The sequence below is a fragment of the Mustela erminea genome, chromosome 11 (assembly GCF_009829155.1).
Source record: "Mustela erminea isolate mMusErm1 chromosome 11, mMusErm1.Pri, whole genome shotgun sequence".
NCBI lineage: Eukaryota > Metazoa > Chordata > Mammalia > Carnivora > Mustelidae > Mustela > Mustela erminea.
In genome coordinates this window covers 69,840,007-69,858,901 of record NC_045624.1, presented here as the reverse complement: position 1 = coordinate 69,858,901, position 18,895 = coordinate 69,840,007, and the positions used below count along the sequence as shown (strand labels likewise).

The window sequence follows — 18,895 nt, the reverse complement described above, 5'->3', positions numbered from 1 at the left end:
TATGTTTTGGATGTCTATGAGGCAAGAAAGTACCAGAGTTCTTAGGATAAAGAACTAAGGGGGCATTAGGGGATAGGGAAATTATTGTTGCTGCCACTGAGTAGATCAGACATCCAGACCATTTGCACTGAGACTAAAATTGAGACTAAAATTGTACAAATAGGGCTGATTGTTAGCCAAGGCATCCAGTGCTAATATGCCCGACATCCAGTGTTTCAGTGCCTGAAGTCTGACCAGTTATGCTGATCCTTGTGTCCTGTCCTCTATCAGAGACATCCTGGTTAAGGGTTAGAAAGCAGCTGCTCTCCAGGGAGTTCCATCATTTGTGGATGCTGATAAATAATTTCACCCATAAAGTTCACAAACTCCTTTTGCTATTCATTCAGTTGATCCCAAGGGCTCAGGTAGCCAGATACCTGGAGATGGGTTATCTTCTTTCATGATCTGGCAGATTGCAGGAGACTAAGGACAGAGGAGGCAACCCCTCCTGCAGGAAGGACGTGTCAGAGGGCCCAGGCTTTTCTCTGTCCTATCGCAAGTCACCTCAGCAGTCACGCTGAGTTTGAGGTTTGCTACATCCATGATCCAAGAGAGGCAGCTGGGTATGGAGTGTCACACATCCAGTGTGTGGAGAAAAATTGCTAATATAATGGCATAGAGCATTGGGCCAAGGGGGGCAGTTTTTGCATCAGAAGTCTGTAGGCAATTTGTGACCTTTATACATAGTCAAGAGACTCCAAAAGACATGAAAAGAGGTTGCAAAAGCCTCAGTGACAAAGGAATCTTTGGAGATACCAAAGGGAATGTATATTGTACTAAATTTGAACAGATTCTAGAGAATTTTGTTGCAATCTACAATAGAAAAATATGTTTGTGTGGAGTTGGAAATTTCAAGAATATTGATATGGAAACCTAAATACATGAGACTACGGCATCTAATTTACTGTGTGGTCCTGTTCATTCTTTACAAATATAAGAAGAAGGCAGATTAGACTATTAAATGGAAAGTGGGAATAATTACCTCTTCTCTATATAGGACTTTTATAGTGTAGTTCAGTCCTTGAAGGCCCCAATTCTAATTTGAGCTTTATTAACTATTTTAACTAGAGAGATGGTCTATGTAGTCCTATTTTGTCAAGCTGATTTATAAGTACAAAGACTTAATTTAATCTTTAACTTACTATTCATTAGGTCAGGGCAATTATGCTCATTATAGGATGTTTTTGGGCAATAAGTGCTATGAATATGGGGGATTTAGGCAAGACAGTAGTTTTAATAGCTAAAATGAGATGCATGTGTACTCAACTTTATGTTCAATAACTCCCCTAAGATTATTGGGGGGGGTACTTTGTTTCAGTTTGGTGGGATTTCCCAGTGTAACTGTAATTTGAGCCCCCACATCAATTGAGGCCTTAAAAATTTGCCAATTGGTGCATTGATAGGAAAGTTAGTTAAATACCTATACTGTAGAAGCACAAAACTAATCAGCACTTTTTTTTCCCTCCTTTTCTGTGTACATTACTAAAGTAACTTTTGGATTTCCAATTGGGTCAAATTGTGGACCTCTTTTTTCATTTATTTATTTATTTTGTATGTTTCCTTCCTCTTTCCCTCCCTCTCTCCTTTCTTTCTTTCTTCCTTCTTTCTTGCTTGCTCTGTGTGTGTGTGTGGGGGGGGGGGGTGTTACTGGATATACTTCAGTGGGTTCCTCTCTACCCTACTCATAATAGGCTTCTTCCTCCAGAGAGCCCCAAATCAGTGTCATCAGGATTAGGGATCTCACCTTTGGCAATGGTTGAATTAGTCTGTGATTGTACTACAGGAATGCCACGGGTGTTTTTCCTTATATCCCTGATGATAAGTATCTTTTTTGGCAATGGAGACAAAAGCGCAACAGTAGCAACACCAGCAAAGGCATTTTATAGTGTCTCAGTGAGCCCTCTGTCTTTAGGAAGGTAGAATTCAGCAATTACCATTTTCAAATAATGACTGCTACTCAAATAACTGTTCTTCCTCCCCTGAGTTACCGCCCAGTAGCCCAAGCATATCACACAGGATGCAGTCATTCCCTTGAACTCTCTGTGAATGAGGTGTACACCTGAATGAAACACACCAGATCACAACTGGTCACACAGCAAGAGTCAATCTCACGGTTTTTGCTGGAATCAGGATACCTAATTTAATCTAAGACATACAGGTGAGCCTGGGCTGAGACACATGACCCAGGGCTGCTTTAATGAGGGCCTGAATCACATACTTCTTTCTCTAAAAGTCAGTTAATTATTAAAACTTAGGTTGGTTAAATCTGTAATGGCGGCTCAGTAGAACTCAGAAGATAGAGCACGGAGCAGCACAGCTCAACATGCAGGCTAGCTACAGGCAGCAGCTCAGAATACATGCTTGCCATCAGACAGCAGAACCTGTTAGTAAGCCAAAGGAAGAGAAGAAAGACCTCCAGTGACGGTGGTTATTGTCTCCAGTCAGCTGTGACATTCTGCAGAGATAGGAGGCGTACACAGAAGCAGAATGGACCTCCGCCAAAATCTGGTTTGGATCTCAAGTCTGCAGGCTCCAGGCACACACCAAGAGGGGAGGAAAAAGGTTTATTTATGTAATGAGGCTTTCTAGGGAGAGGAGAGAGCAGACTTCCCAAGCAGGTCCAAACATGGCTTGAGAAAACAGAGGAAAGAGACTGGTTTGGGTTTTCATGATGATTAAGAGATGGTGGGAAGGGGCATTTGTGGCTTGACCTCCCTTTCAAAGAAAGAAGCAGTTCTTACCAGCAAGATGTGGGGCAGAAAGGAGAGAGGAGAGGTGAGGTTGTAAAAGCTCTCAGCAGTCAAACATCAAAAATAGAGTCAGACTCAATCAGAGGGATTTCTGGATATAACCGCTCATAGTGGAGTGAATTACCAGTGATGGTTGTAGACTGCATGAGCTGAGGGGAGTTTAGATGACATGCTGTGGAAGATGGTAGCTTACTAGATCACCCCAGAGGACACCTGGGTATTTATAATACTTTCCAAAGGGAAACAGAAGGATGAGAGCAAAGCTTTAAAATGACGCCTCCCCTGAAAAGCAAGTCTTTTATTTTTCTAATATTGTGGCATTTTAACAAGTCAACTTTAAAAGGTAATACCTTATGTAATCAACATTCATTGCTGTATTCCATGTAGAGAAGCACGCATAGGACCTAATACTGTTTATGGCATGGGGGTGGGGTGGGGAGAGGACTGTGCAAACATTGATTAAATACATATATGAAATGTCTGGAGTTTCAGACTTTAAAAACTACTTTCTCAGGTTTATCTCATTTGATATTTAAATGCCTCCTCTGAGAAACACAGTATTATCTACATTTTACAGGCAAGGGAACTGAGGTTCAGAAAAGATAATACCTTTGCTCAAATTCAGGCAGCGAAAGAACCAAGGTTCAAGCCCAGTTATTTCTAAAGACTTATGTGTTTTTTACCAAAGCATGCTGTCCCTGTTAGGGATAGAGATAGGAGATCTCTATTTGGAGATAAATGAGTTTCTCTCATAGAGTACTTTCTGGTTCTTTCATCTTTCTGATCTTCAAAACTCGATTTCATAGTCTAAGGGCTGTTTCAGTGAATGTTGAAAAAAAATACATTAGACACATTTATTTCTAATAGCACTTAATTCCAGTGATTCGCAAACTGTTGTTCAAACACTTTGTCTGGAATAATTCTTATTTCTATCACTGACACATATTAATAGTTCAGATTCAGGTATTCTCAGTGATTCATTTATTATACTTGGTATCCTGAAATATTTTAAATTTTTTTTTGAAGATCTGAAGAAAAAGAAATAATCAGATCTCTCTCCAAAGCAGTCCTTTCTTTCCTCCTAAATTAATGTAAATTACATCCAGGAGATGAGTTCTAGTTGACTATAACCCTAAATGGAATTTGTTTAAAAGTCCTTTACCACTCTGATTGTTCAGTCCGTAATCAACATTCAAGTTCAGAAGCTATATAAACCATGTTCCTTAAATGAGTGAGTCACATGAAAACTCTCACAGCATAATAATTTTTTTTTTTTAAGGAACAAAGCTTATCACAAGTAGTAGAAAGCTGAATTATATTTTGTTGTCAATTTACTCAAGGAGACCATTTTCAAAATAATACAGTGTAAAATTCCATCTATGCCTTGATTCCTAAAGTATCTAACAGCTGAATCCCTGCCATTATTATTCCATCTACTGATGCCCTAGATATCTATCTCAGATAACATTCCCAGATGTCTTGAAAGCATTTCTCTGTTGGATGGAGAGCACTTTCATTGACCAAATTCGTTCCTCCTGGTGCCTCTCTTTCCTTAGATTCCTCATAGACTTGTCCATCAGACTACAGTTCATTTAAGGGCAGAAGTATCTGAATTCTAATGGAAAAATTGCCTAGATGCTCACCCTGAAACCCTGCAAAAAGTCTCAGTGATAAGCTTCCAAATATACATTTAATTTCAAAGAAATGTGATTTACCTATTACAAAGGCATCGCTTTTTGTAGTTAATTACATGCCTCCCTGCTAATTCCAAGAAGGCACATTTCTGGGATCTAAAAAGAGGTAATGACATCACTATCTGTGAACCCCTTCTGTTAATGTGTGGTAACAAACATTGGGCATTACCTTTACTTGTTTCTTTGTGTGTGGGGAGGTGGGAGGAGTGATTTCTCACAGTACTTATTATACTTTATTATGGCAGTTTAATTCCCTGTCTTCTTCCTTAACAAATACAATTCATGCATACTCTTTAGTTCTTATAGGTCTAGCACTGGACTTTGGTGAATGTTTGTTGAACTAAATCCTAAAATAAAAGTGACTTTTTTTCTTTCTATGGTATCTTCTCTATGGAACCTTGAGCAATTCAAAATATATTGGCAGATATCTTTCTGTATCAATACCTTCCATTTGAAGGAGGATGGATTTGTGTGATGGTAAGCTGTACTCTGAATTTTTGATCCAAATGTTGTTTTTGTAACTGAGTTAATATTAAGGTTTCAAAGGGAAAAATCTATTTTTAGACTCACAATAATAGTGTCATTACATCCTGTTTCAAATGCTGAGTGCTTCTATTTAGTACCAGTTGAGTACTCAGATAATGGCTTAATCATCTTTATCCGTCCTGTTCTATGATATGATACTTTGGGAAATAAAATAAAAACTCTTTGCTGGGAGTAATAAAAACATCCCACATATGACAAAACTAGTTCCTACACCTGCATCATAAGTCTCTCTCTTCTCAGAATTCTAGAACTTTCCCCTACATGTAAATAAGCAATTTTTGTTCTCAAATGATGCATAAAGTCACATTTTTTAAAAAATCCATTATGATTTTTTAACATTATGAACAAACTGTGGCCCTGTAATCCCTCAAGAAAGAGTAATTTAGTTGAAATGACCCTAGGACTGTGATGAGTTGCTAAGTCATTGTAGGTCCTCAGTGCCAGCCCTTGTTGCTGCCACAGTTTCAGCCCCTGTATCAACAAGAAAACTTGGTTTCTCACATGATCCAAGCATCCCTGTGGTTAGTTAGCAAGAGACACACATTTCTGTACTGGTAGAAGTGGAACTTGATATTCCAAGTTCTTTAATTCCCTAATGAATGGGACTTGCTCACACTTTTATCTTTTTCTCCCTTGGAATTTATTCCTTAGCATCCTAAGATGCTGTCATTCTCAACTCTACCCTCCTAATATTTTAATCACTGAGCATGAATAATATATATAAGAATGTCATTCCCAAGCTTTCAGTTTTTACCCATTTTCTAGAAAGTAAATCCAGTCTTTTTAGTAAATAGAAGCATTCTATGGTTTCACTCCCTCTCACCACTTACCACCTAACACTTTAAACTCTAATAATGCCAAAACGCTTCCCGTAACCCTAAGGAATTTCACAGTTCAAAGAGCACTGTCTTGTGCCCTTCCTACCTTGCTTCACCTGGCTTTCAGTCCTTCATCTCAGCCAATATTTCCTTCAGGAAACCCAAGGTGCAAGTAAGAACCTTTCCATTGTGTTCCCTGAAAACCTGAACACACTTCTAATCTATCAGTCAAAATGTGTATGCCTGTTATAATCTAATTAGGCATTATGATATACTATAGTTTTGAATAATATCTTCTCTGCATCTGTTGCCAGGAAATTCAAAGAAAGGAGTCATATATAATGTGCCTTTGGCCTCCCTTGCCCATAGTACAAATGGTTCGTATAGAGGCTAAGTAATTATTGGTTAAACTGGAATGAACCAGAAATTAAAAGGGAGGTCTAAAATTATTTTCCTGAATACCTTATTTTAGAAGGACAAAGTTAATAGTTGGGATTCACATATGGCTCTCTTAAGGGAGCAGCAGGGGTGGTGGGTAGGGGGGAGATCAAATCAACTAGTCATTGCTAGATTCCTTTAAAAACTCAAAACCAACCCTTGACACAGATCAGTGAAAATCAACTATAATATAAATTTGTATACAGCATTATTGAGAGTGATATTTATTTGGACTTGAGTAACTTTATAGTATACCTTAATTAGAATAAAATTTGGGAGCGGCAGGTTCTTGTCACAGGTGATTTGCATTGGCAGAACATTAAAAAATAGATATGTCATCAACGTCCTCTTGTTGCAATATTGATCAAAGTTAAATGATATCTATTCAGTAAAGTTTACAGTCATATTTCTTCCTCCAAGTTTCACAGATTATAATTTCCATGCTGAATTCTTTTTTTTCTTTTTTTTTAATTTTTAATTTTTTTAATTTTTTATAAAGATATATATTTTTATCCCCAGGGGTACAGGTAGGTCTGTGAAACGCCAGGTTTACACACTTCAAAGCACTCACCAAAGCACATACCCTCCCTAATGTCCATAACCCCACATCCCTTCTCCCAACACCCCTCCCCCCAGCAACCCTCAGTTTGTTTTGTGAGATTAAGAGTCACTTATGGTTTGTCTCCCTCCCAATCCCATCTTGTTTCATTGATTCTTCTCCTACCCACTTAAGCCCCCATGTTGCATCACCACTTCCTCATATCAGGGAGATCATATGATAGTTGTCTTTCTCCACTTGACTTATTTCGCTAAGCATGATACACTGTAGTTCCATCCACATTGTCGCAAATGGCAAGATTTCATTTCTTTTGATTGCTGAATAGTATTCCATTGTGTATATATACCACATCTTCTTGATCCATTCATCTGTAGATGGACATCTAGGTTCTTTCCATAGTTTGGCTATTGTGGACATTGCTGCTATAAACATTCGGGTGCACGTGCCCCTTCGGATCACTACGTTTGTATCCTTAGCGTAAATACCCAGTAATGCAATTGCTGGGTCATAGGGCAGTTCTATTTTCAACATTTTGAGGAAACTCCATGCTATTTTCCAGAGTGATTGAACCAGCTTGCATTCCCACCAACAGTGTAGGAGGGTTCCCCTTTCTCTGCATCCTCGCCAGCATCTGTCATTTCCTGACTTGTTAATTTTAGCCATTCTGACTGGTGTGAGGTGATATCTCATTGTGGTTTTGATTTGTATTTCCCTGATGCCGAGTGATATGGAGCACTTTTTCATGTGTCTGTTGGCCATCTGGATGTCTTCTTTGCAGAAATGTCTGTTCATGTCCTCTGCCCACTTCTTGATTGGATTATTTGTTCTTTGGGTGTCGAGTTTGCTAAGTTCTTTATAGATTTTGGACACTAGTCCTTTATCTGATATGTCATTTGCAAATACCTTCTCCCATTCTGTCAGTTGTCTTTTGGTTTTGTTCACTGTTTCCTTTGCTGTGCAAAAGCTTTTGATCTTGATAAAATCCCAATAGTTCATTTTTGACCTTGCTTCCCTTGCCTTTGGCGATGTTCCTAGGAAGATGTTGCTACAGCTAAGGTCGAAGAGTTTGCTGCCTGTGTTCTCCTCAAGGATTTTGATGGATTCCTTTCGCACATTGAGGTCCTTCATCCATTTTGAGTCTATTTTTGTGTGTGGTGTAAGGAAATGGTCCAATTTCATTTTTCTGCATGTGGCTGTCCAATTTTCCCAACACCATTTTTTGAAGAGGCTGTCTTTTTTCCATTGGACATTCTTTCCTGCTTTGTTGAAGATTAGTTGACTGTAGAGTTGAGGGACTATTTCTGGGCTCTCTATTCTGTTCCATTGATCTATGTGTCTGTTTTTGTGCCAGTACCATGCTGTCTTGATGATGACAGCTTTGTAATAGAGCTTGAAGTCCAGAATTGTGATGCCACCAACGTTGGCTTTCTTTTTCAATATCCCTTTGGCTATTCGAGGTCTTTTCTGGTTCCATATAAATTTTAGCATTATTTGTTCCATTTCTTTGAAAAAGATGGATGGTACTTTGATAGGAATTGCATTAAATGTGTAGATTGCTTTAGGTAGCATAGACATTTTCACAATATTTATTCTTCCAATCCAGGAGCATGGAACATTTTTCCATTTCTTTGTGTCTTCCTCAATTTCTTTCATGAGTACTTTATAGTTTTCTGAGTATAGATTCTTAGCCTCTTTGGTTAGGTTTATTCCTAGGTATCTTATGGTTTGGGGTGCAAATGTAACTGGGATTGACTCGTTAATTTCTCTTTCTTCTGTCTTGCTGTTGGTGTAGAGAAATGCAACTGATTTCTGTGCATTGATTTTATATCCTGACACTTTACTGAATTCCTGTACAAGTTCTAGCAGTTTTGGAGTGGAGTCTTTTGGGTTTTCCACATATAGTATCATATCATCTGCGAAGAGTGATAGTTTGACTTCTCCTTTGCTGATTTGGATGCCTTTAATTTCCTTTTGTTGTCTGATTGCTGAGGCTAGAACTTCTAGTACTATGTTGAATAGCAGTGGTGTTAATGGACATCCCTGCTGTGTTCCTGACCTTAGCGGAAAAGCTTTCAGTTTTTCTCCATTGAGAATGATATTTGCGGTGGGTTTTTCATAGATGGCTTTGATAATATTGAGGTATGTGCCCTCTATCCCTACACTTTGAAGAGTTTTGATCAGGAAGGGATGCTGTACTTTGTCAAATGCTTTTTCAGCATCTATTGAGAGTATCCTATGGTTCTTGTTCTTTCTTTTATTGATGTGTTGTATCACATTGACTGATTTGCGGATGTTGAACCAACCTTGCAGCCCTGGAATAAATCCCACTTGGTCGTGGTGAATAATCCTTTTAATGTACTGTTGAATCCTATTGGCTAGTATTTTGGTGAGAATTTTCGCATCTGTGTTCATCAAGGATATTGGTCTATAGCTCTCTTTTTTGATGGGATCCTTGTCTGGGTTTGGGGTCAAGGTGATGCTGGCCTCATAAAATGAGTTTGGAAGTTTTCCTTCCATTTCTATTTTTTGGAACAGTTTCAGGAGAATAGGAATTAGTTCTTCTTTAAATGTTTGGTAGAATTCCCCCGGGAAGCCGTCTGGCCCTGGGCTTTTGTTTGTTTGGAGATTTTTAATGACTGTTTCAATCTCCTTACTGGTTATGGGTCTGTTCAGGTTTTCTATTTCTCCCTGGTTCAGTTGTGGTAGTTTATATGTCTCTAGGAATGCATCCGTTTATTCCAGATTGTCAAATTTGTTGGCGTAGAGTAGCTCATAGTATGTTCTTATAATTGTTTGTATTTCTTTGGTGTTAGTTGTGATCTCCCCTCTTTCATTCATGATTTTATTTATTTGGGTCCTTTCTCTTTTCTTTTTGATAAGTTGGGCCAGGGGTTTATCAATTTTATTAATTCTTTCAAAGAACCAACTCCTAGTTTCATTGATTTGTTCTGTTGTTTTTTTTTGTTTGTTTGTTTCTATTTCATTGATTTCTGCTCTGATCCGATGATTTCTCTTCTCCTGCTGGATTTAGGGTTTCTTTCTTGTTCTTTCTCAAGATCCTTTAGGTGTAGGATTAGGTAGTGTACCTGAGACCTTTCTTGTTTCTTTTTTTTTTTTTTTTAAGATTTTATTTATTTATTTCACAGACAGAGATCACAAGTAGGCAGAGAGGCAGGCAGAGAGAGAGAGAGAGAGAGAGGGAAGCAGGCTTCCTGCGGAGCAGAGAGCCCGATGCGGGGCTCGATCCAGGACCCTGAGATCATGACCCGAGCCGAAGGCAGCAGCCCAAACCACTGAGCCACCCAGGCGCCCCCCTTTCTTGTTTCTTGAGAAAGGCTTGTACCGCTATATATTTTCCTCTCAGGACTGCCTTTGTTGTGTCCCACAGATTTTGAACCATTGTATTTTCATTATCATTTGTTTCCATGATTTTTTTCAATTCTTTAATTTCCTGGTTGACCCATTCATTCTTTAGAAGGATGCTGTTTAGTCTCCATGTATTTGGGTTCTTCCCAAACTTCCTTTTGTGGTTGAGTTCTAGCTTCAGAGCATTGTGGTCTGAAAATATGCAGGGAATGATCCCAATCTTTTGATACCGGTTGAGTCCTGATTTAGGACCGAGGATGTGATCTATTCTGGAGAATGTTCTGTGTGCACTAGAGAAGAATGTGTATTCTGTTGCTTTGGGATGAAATGTTCTGAATATATCTGTGATGTCCATCTGGTCCAGTGTGTCATTTAAGGCCTTTATTTCCTTGTTGATCTTTTGCTTGGATGATCTATCCATTACAGTGAGGGGAATGTTAAAGTCCCCTACTATTATTGTATTATTGTTGATGTGTTTCTTTGATTTTGTTATTAATTGGTTTATATAGCTGGCTGCTCCCACGTTGGGGGCATAGATATTTAAAATTGTTAGATCTTCTTCTTGGACAAGTATGAGTCCAACAAGAAGATCTTGAGTATGATATAGTGTCCTTCCTCATCTCTTATTATAGTCTTTGGCTTAAAATCTAATTGCTCTGATATAAGGATTGCCACTCCTGCTTTCTTCTGATGTCCATTAGCATGGTAAATTCTTTTCCACCCCCTTACTTTAAATCTGGAGGTGTCTTTGGGCTTAAAATGAGTTTCTTGTAGGCAACATATAGATGGGTTTTGTTTTTTTATCCATTCTGATACCCTGTGTTTTGATTGGGGCATTTAGCCCATTAACATTCAGGGTAACTATTGAGAGATATGAATTTAGTGCCATTGTATTGCCTGTAAGGTGACTGTTACTGTATAATGTTTCTGTTCCTTTCTGATCTACCACTTGTAGGTTCTCTCTTTGCTTAGAGGACCCCTTTCAATATTTCCTGTAGAGCTCGTTTGGTGTTTGCAAATTCTTTCAGTTTTTGTTTGTCCTGGAAGCTTTTAATCTCTCCTTCTTTTTTCAATGATAGCCTAGCTGGATATAGTATTCTTGGCTGCATGTTTTTCTCGTTTAGTGCTCTGAATATATTATGCCAGCTCTTTCTGGCCTGCCAGGTCTCTGTGGATAAGTCTGCTGCCAGTCTAATATTTTTACCACTGTATGTTACAGACTTCTTTTCCTGGGCTGCTTTCAGGATTTTCTCTTTGTTACTAAGACTTGTAAATTTTACTATTAGGTGACAGGGAGTGGGCATATTCTTACTGATTTTGAGGGGTGTTCTCTGAACCTCCTCTGAATTTGGATGCTTGTTCCCTTTGCCATATTGGGGAAATTCTCCCCAATAATTCTCTCCAGTATACCTTCTGCTCCCCTCTCTTTTTCTTCTTCTTCTGGAATCCCAATTATTCTAATGTTGTTTCATCTTATTGTGTCACTTATCTCTTGAATTCTCCCCTTGTGTTCCAGTAGCTGTTTGTCCCTCTTTTGCTCAGCTTCTTTATTCTCTGTCATTTGGTTCTATATCGCTAATTCTTTTCTTCTGCCTCATTTATCCTAGCAGTGAGAGCCTCCATTTTTGATTGCACCTCATTAATAGCTTTTTTGATTTCAACTTGGTTAGATTTTAGTTCTTTTCTTTCTCCAGAAAGGGCTTTTCTATCTCCCGAGAGGGTTTCTCTAATATCTTCCATGCCTTTTTCGAGCCCGGCTAGAACCTTGAGAATTGTCATTCTGAACTCTAGATCTGACATATTACCAACGTCTGTATTGATTAGGTCCCTAGCCTTCGGTACTGCCTCTTGTTCTTTTTTCTGTGGTGAATTTTTCCACCTTGTCATTTTGTCCAGATAAGAGTATATGAAGGAGCAAGTAAAATTCTAAAAGGGTGGCAACAACCCCAGGAAAATATGCTTTAACCAAATCAGAAGAAATCCCAAATCTGAGGGGGGAGAAAGGGGATAAAAAGAGGTTCAGAAAGAAAAAAGAAAAGAAAAGAATTAAAAAAAGAAAACGAATGAAGTAAAGTATAAAAAAGAAAAAATATATATATTAGATAAACTAGTTAAAAAACGTTAAAAAAGAAAAGGGTAAAAGTTAAAAAATTTTAGCAGAAGAAGAGAAAAAAAATGAAAAAGAAAAAATAATTAAATTAACTGCAAGACTAAAGACTCACAGGGAGAAAGCCATGAGTTCCGTGCTTTGCAGTCTCCTCCTCTGGAATTCTGCTGCTCTCCTTGGTATTGAAACTGTACTCCTTGGTAGGTGAACTTGGTCTTGGCTGTATTTCTTGTTGATCTTCTGGGGGAGGGGCCTGTTGTAGTGATTCTCAATTGTCTTTGCCCCAGGCGGAATTGCACCGCCCTTACCAGGGGCCGGGGTGAGTAATCCGCTGGGGTTTGCTTTCAGGAGCTTTTGTTCCCTGAGCGCTTTCCGTAGAGTTCCGGAGGACGGAAATACAAATGTTTCTTTCTTTGAGTTCCCTGTTTGATTCTATTAGATGAAACACTGATTATTAATACAAAGTCATGCATTTGGAAAGCTAAGAAATAAGTCTGGGCTCTCAGTGTCTGTTTTAATGTGGGAGCATCCCATTTTTTTGAATTGACCTGAAAAGTTGAGTATAAACTTTGTTAATATGGTCAAATATGGAGTCCCCAGACTTGGATACTTTTAACCAGATTTCACCCAGCCATATCATTGGATTAACTAATGCCTCTGTAAAATCATCAGATTGGTCTTATTGTACACTGAATTTATAGCTAGTAGGTTATTCTCCCCTAACTGTAAACACATCTGCTTACACCAGATAAACTGGATGCTTACCAAGAGCCAGGTGTTTTTGCCTCTAAATCTCTGCCAGCTTTCTTTGCCATGGTAGTTTCCGAAGTTAGCTGTCATCATTTTTCTTCTCCCTGCATGAACATGCCACTGGTCTGCCTTCGGCTCTGGTCATGATCCCAGGGTCATCCTACATAGGGCTCTTTGCTCAGCAGGGAGCCTGCTTCTGCCTGCTTCTCCCAGTGGGGAGCCACCCACCAACTGGTGACTTAGTTTGTTGAGCATCCGACTCTTGATTTCAGCTCATGTCATGGTCTCAGGTCATGGGATCGAGCCCTGCATCTGGCTCTGGGCTTGGCCAGGAGTCTGTTGGAGATTCTCTATTTCCCTCTGCCCTTCCCCCTGTTCTCACTCTCTCTTAAACCAATCAATCAATTAATCAGTCTTTAAAAAAAAAAAAAGCCATCTGTGATTCTCTGGTTTCTTATTCATCTGGCAGGGTAACTGAAAAGCCTTTGAGTCACAGATGATTCACCTATAAGAAGAACCTAAGATCAACATAGGTCCCTAATTGAGAGATGAAACAGTGCTCCTTGCCCACCCATGTAGAATATATATACCATAAGCTACTCATAAACTTTTGCTGAACTTACTGAAAATTTTAGAACTGTTTTGTTACTGCAACATAACCTAGCCTACCATAATAATGCAATATGGTATAATCACAAAAATAATTAATAAATTCATCCAACATATAGTGGGCATCCACTAGGGCCAAGGAACGTTACAAGACACGAGGGTTAGGTTTGTACAAAAAGACACAATCTATGTCCTTGGTGAGCTTACAGTCTAATGAGGAATGTGGAAAAACAAGCCTTCGACAAGGAGCATTGGTAAGTACCCAGCAAACATGTGCTGCAACTATGTCAGGCACTTGGCAGAAAAGTGTGAGTAAGGAACTTTCAGTGTAATATAGGTATGGTAATAGATTAATATGATGTAATATTTCAAGAAAGTATGTACAAAATATTTGGACAGTAAAGATAAAAAAAAGCAAATAATTATCTGGCAATGTCATGGAAGGCTTCTCAGAAGAGGTGACATTTGTTTACATCTTGAAAAGTAAGTTAAGACTTTACCTACTGGAAAGGTTCATGTAGTAGTCATTAGCACAGCTCAACAAAATTACCTCACTTCCATTCTTCCATGATAGGATTGCACATCTAGTCCCCTTTCAATTGAGAAATAGCCATGTACTTTTCTTTGGCCAATAAAATGTGAATAGAATGAGTGAGTGATAATTCCAGGAAAAAAATTTAAGAGCCAGTGCATTATTTTCCACGGTCCTTTCTCATTTCTGATCACAGAAGTGCAATTGGAGATGAAGTTGCAATTAGCCTTGTGACAGAGGGACTAAGATAGATGAGCCCCAGCTAGCCACATTACATGAGTGAAAATAAATTTTTATTGTTTTAAGACACCGATAGGTGAAGAATCATTTGTTACTACAACATTACTAATTCTGACTGATACAGTATATTCCAGGCTAAGAGAAGAGCTAGTGCAAAAAGACCCAGAAGTGTGAAAGTTTATTGTGCATTTCGGAAACAGTGAATTCAGTGGGGCTTAATTTCAAGGTATATGGTGAAAAAAGGGTGAAATAAGATGAGGTAAGACAGGACAAGGTGTGAGTGGTCTCTTGTTGCTGTTAAAGGACTACTTGAAGCAAGAAAAAATAATTTTGGAATGGTGATGGTCAAGGTATGAGCACATGTATACCTTCACTCACCACCTGACCCTGTGCTAAGGACAATCCTTTGTAAAGAGCCCTTAGAGAAAGATTTTTGAATAAACAGTTGTCCTGTTGAGGCAATTATTAGATATATTCATGAAGTCACGCTGTTAACTTTTTGTTTTGTATCATCTAAAACAGGATGTTGTGAAAGCCTTGAATCTATTGTCTGTCATTGCCACCATATTTTGTTTGGAGAATGTTAATATCTCCTAAAAAAAAAAACAAACTGAAAAAACAAATTTTTTTTTTTTTAGATTTGTTTGAGAGATGGAGTAACATGCCGATTATCTGTGGCAGTGGGGAAATGAAACTGTCACATCAATTACAAAAGCTGCTAAGTTGCCAGCAGGAAAAGCATTGATTTCTTGGTGAGTTCAGATCTGTAATTTCAGATACCTTTGTCATCTTACTGAATGGAAAACTTTGAAAAGAAAATCACTTCTTGCATTCATAACAATAACCGTTATTGGAGTCTTTGAAAGGAACTGATAAAATGAAAATTTATTTTTGAAATACCCTCAGTTGTTGTTAATTTTTATTTCTAATTTAATTTTCATTTTTCCTTTCTTTGTGGTATCAATTTATCAGCTCACTAGATTCCTATCGGGACTTGGTGTGACCATACAGTCAGTAGTTTGCAAGTTTTTTTCAACGTGTAGCTAAATAAGAGTGATTCAGAATTGTGTGCATTCCTATCTCAACAAAAAAGCATTTGTTTCTATTAACAGTTTAAATTCTGGGCATAGTTTGTTTTTTTCCATCCTGTTGTTTCCACTAAAGCCATCTGGTCTCTTCATGAAGTAGAAATCAAGATACTTAGGAAATTTTGAAAGTCTTTGTTTTCTATGGACTGGATCAAATTTTTCTAAAGTCAGTCCGTGGGGAATTTTGGGATGGATGCCAGGCAGGGATTGACAGGTCTTATTTATCAAACATCTTTATAAGTCCTGCTTGGTACACTTGGTACACTTATCTAACCCCAACATCTCCCCCTCCTACCACCAATAACTAGGCTGATGACCGCCTGAAAAGTTTAGGAGTTGCAGATTTTTTGTTTAGGGATTGTGACAGAATCCTTTTTTTTCTCCCTGAATACAGAGGAAACTATATTTCTGAGTCTCCCTTGAAGTTAGATTATGGCCATCTCACTGGATTTAGTTAATGAGATATAGGTATAACTAATGTATTCATTTTGAAACCTGCACTAAAATTCTCCCATGTACTTGCCTACTCTTCCTTCTGTGGTTACCATGGAGGCCATGACTTCAAGATGGCAATGTTATATATAATGGAAGGAGCCTAGATTTTTGAAACATTCTTGACAGGGAACTAGCTAACTTGCAGCCAATAGCAATGTGAGAAAGCAATTTTTATCAAGCCACTGAGATTTGGTAGTTGGTTGTCACAATGGCTGGTATTTCTTGTTCTAATACAAGATAAATTTTGAAATTAGAAAAGGTAACCTTTGGGACGCCTGGGTGGCTCAGTGGGTTAAAGCCTCTGCCTTCAGCTCAGGTCATGATCACAGGGTCCTGGGATTGAGCCCCACATCGGGCTCTCTGCTCAACAGGGAGCCTGCTTCCCCCTCTCTCTCTCTGCCTGTCTCTCTGCCTACTTGTGATCTCTGCCTGTCAAATAAATAAATAAAATCTTAACAAAAGAAAAGAAAAGGTAACCTTCTTGTTCAAAGTTTATAATAATATGGGAGAAACAATAGAGAGCCCTACAAGTTGGACTTCTAGACTCCAAAATGACACTTAAAAAATATTAATACTGACACCCTGACTTACATAAACTATAACTACCACTTGGGTTGAACCAATATTTAAAATTACTTTAGAGGACTGTGGTCACATCACTTTCCATCTTAGCTTAGGAACAGAGACAAAGTTGTAACATGTTTATTGTATAAGAACAATACATAAATCCAGCAAGTAAAAGAATAAGTTATAACAGGTGCAAGAAAAAGTCTGTAAAAGAAATTGTGACTTTTACCAACTTATACTAAAGAAATATTTTGCAGAGTTGACTTACTCAAGCAATGAAATGAAGAAATCAGTTCTGCTTTCAGTTTCATCATAACCAAATAGTGATTTCACATCACTAAACACAGGTTCATTGAAACAGAAATGGTTTGTAGTATTTCACTTCTCAGTTTCAAGAGAGATTTTCATGCATTCCCAACATCTCATATATTTACTCACCTAGAAAATGTGTCTTTTAGCCTTTTGTATATAACTTAGGTGCTCAAGGGCCTGACAGTTGATTTGAGTAGCATGTTAGCATGACGCATTCACAATCTTCAACTGGTATTGGTTTGTGAGTAGCCTTTTTGATAGAACACCCTCCTCATAATGTTGTATCAGTTCAATAAAAAAAATCCCATTAAGCTGCTAAACATCACTTTTTTGACCTTTTTGCTTCTGTAAGCTGTAATTAGAGTTCTAAAATTTCTTCCTTAAAAGCCAAGTTTTAGCACACAGACAAGTGGTTAGTGATTCATTATTGGAAAATGTAGTATTTTTGGCATTTCATCTCCTAAACTATTTCAAGTCTGGCCCACATGACAGACATATTATAAAAGCCATTACTTACTTTCTTTAATTTTAAAATCTTAAGTGGGTCTACATATTGGCAAATTGAGTCACTCTTCTAGAATGGAAATGAGCAGTTTTTAAAATTAAGTTACCAAACTAAGAAACCTTGTCCATTGTGCGTTATGCATCTTTCAGGCTCAGGTACTTGTAAGTGAGCATTGTGCAATAGAAAAGGTGCTAGTTTACAATACTGAAATATGGATTTTCTTCTGGCCCCCCACTTTATGTGACCTTGACAAGGTCTTTTATAATAATAAGTAGCTTTTGGATGGTACTTGAGAAGTCTCAAGTATTTTTGCATATGTCTCATCCTATATATGAATTGTTTAGAATCACAGTTTTAGTTTACTAGAGATTCATCAGATCTAATTTTAGAGGAGAGCAGGTACTATCCCTGTTCATGTAAAATGTTTCCATGAAATTATGTGATAGATCACATTCCTAAGCTACAATATCTGTCGATCAGCAGGACAATACCCATAATATAAGGACTATCACTTTGTTTTAAAGTCAAAGAACTCTTTTATCAAATTTTGCTACATTCAGGTATTATGTTAAATGGGAAAATTAACTAATTTCATAATTTGTTCTGTCAGTTTTTTTTAATTTTATTAATAACTTACTAAGCCAAGCCATGAACTCAATTTTAATTTTAAATATTGGTTCAACCCAAGTAGGAGTTATAGTTTATGTAAGTCAGGGTGTCAGTATTAATATTTTTTTAAGTGTCATTTTGGAATCTAGAAGTCCTACTTGTAGGGCTCTCTATTGTTTCTCCCATATTATTATAAACTTTGAACAAGTATCTTCTCCCATTCTGTCGGTTGCCTTTTGGTTTTTCGACTGTTTCCTTTCAGTGCAAAAGCTTTTTATCCTGATGACATCCCAATAGATCATTTTTGCCTTTGTTTCCCTTGCCTTTGGAGATGTGTCTAGCAAGCTTGCTGAATTTATCACTTCATAGGGGAAGAGAAGAAAAAAGAAAACAAGGCAAAGCCAAAGAGAGAGAGACAAACCCTAAGAACTCTTAATCATAGGGAAAAAAACTGATGGATGCTGGAGTGTTGGGATAACTGGGGGATGGACATTAAGGAGGGTATGTTATATAATGAGCACTGAGTATTATATAAGACTGATGAATCACTGACCTCTACCCCTGAAGTCAGTAATACACTAATGTTAATTAATTTAAATTTAAAAAATAAGTGAAATGAAAAACAAAGGGGAAAAAAAAAAGAATGAAGACCTTTCTTTCTTTTTTTTTTTACTTCTATACCTCTAGTGCCTAACATGTAACAGATGCTCAATAAATATTTGTCAGATGAAACAAATTACCTTTCTTCTGTTGGCTTCCAGAAGAAAAAATTCTTTCATTTCCATGACTGATTTCAAAGAATTAGAGAATTGGATGCATATAGGATGTGAAGGGAAATGACTAAGGAAAATAAGCATATTACAGTGCAGCA

The 18,895-nt window shown here is 37.8% G+C and overlaps 1 protein-coding gene across 9 annotated transcripts in view; it reads left to right on the top strand.

Moving 5' to 3' along the window:
- The window catches only part of GNGT1 (G protein subunit gamma transducin 1), a 369,437-nt gene that overhangs the window by 183,447 nt on the left and 167,095 nt on the right, over nt 1-18,895 (top strand). For 6 of the 9 annotated variants that reach the window (XM_032304831.1, XM_032304829.1, XM_032304832.1 and 3 more), the window contains one exon: nt 15,087-15,200. Coding sequence is in view for 3 of the 9 variants with exons in the window: in XM_032304824.1 (XP_032160715.1) it covers nt 1,702-1,774 (73 nt within the window). In the remaining 6 variants the exon portion in view is untranslated. Of the gene's footprint in view, nt 1-1,701; nt 1,913-4,886; nt 4,998-15,086; nt 15,231-18,895 lie in introns of those variants that run through there. The other 3 variants (XM_032304826.1, XM_032304825.1, XM_032304824.1) reach the window with 3 other exon arrangements.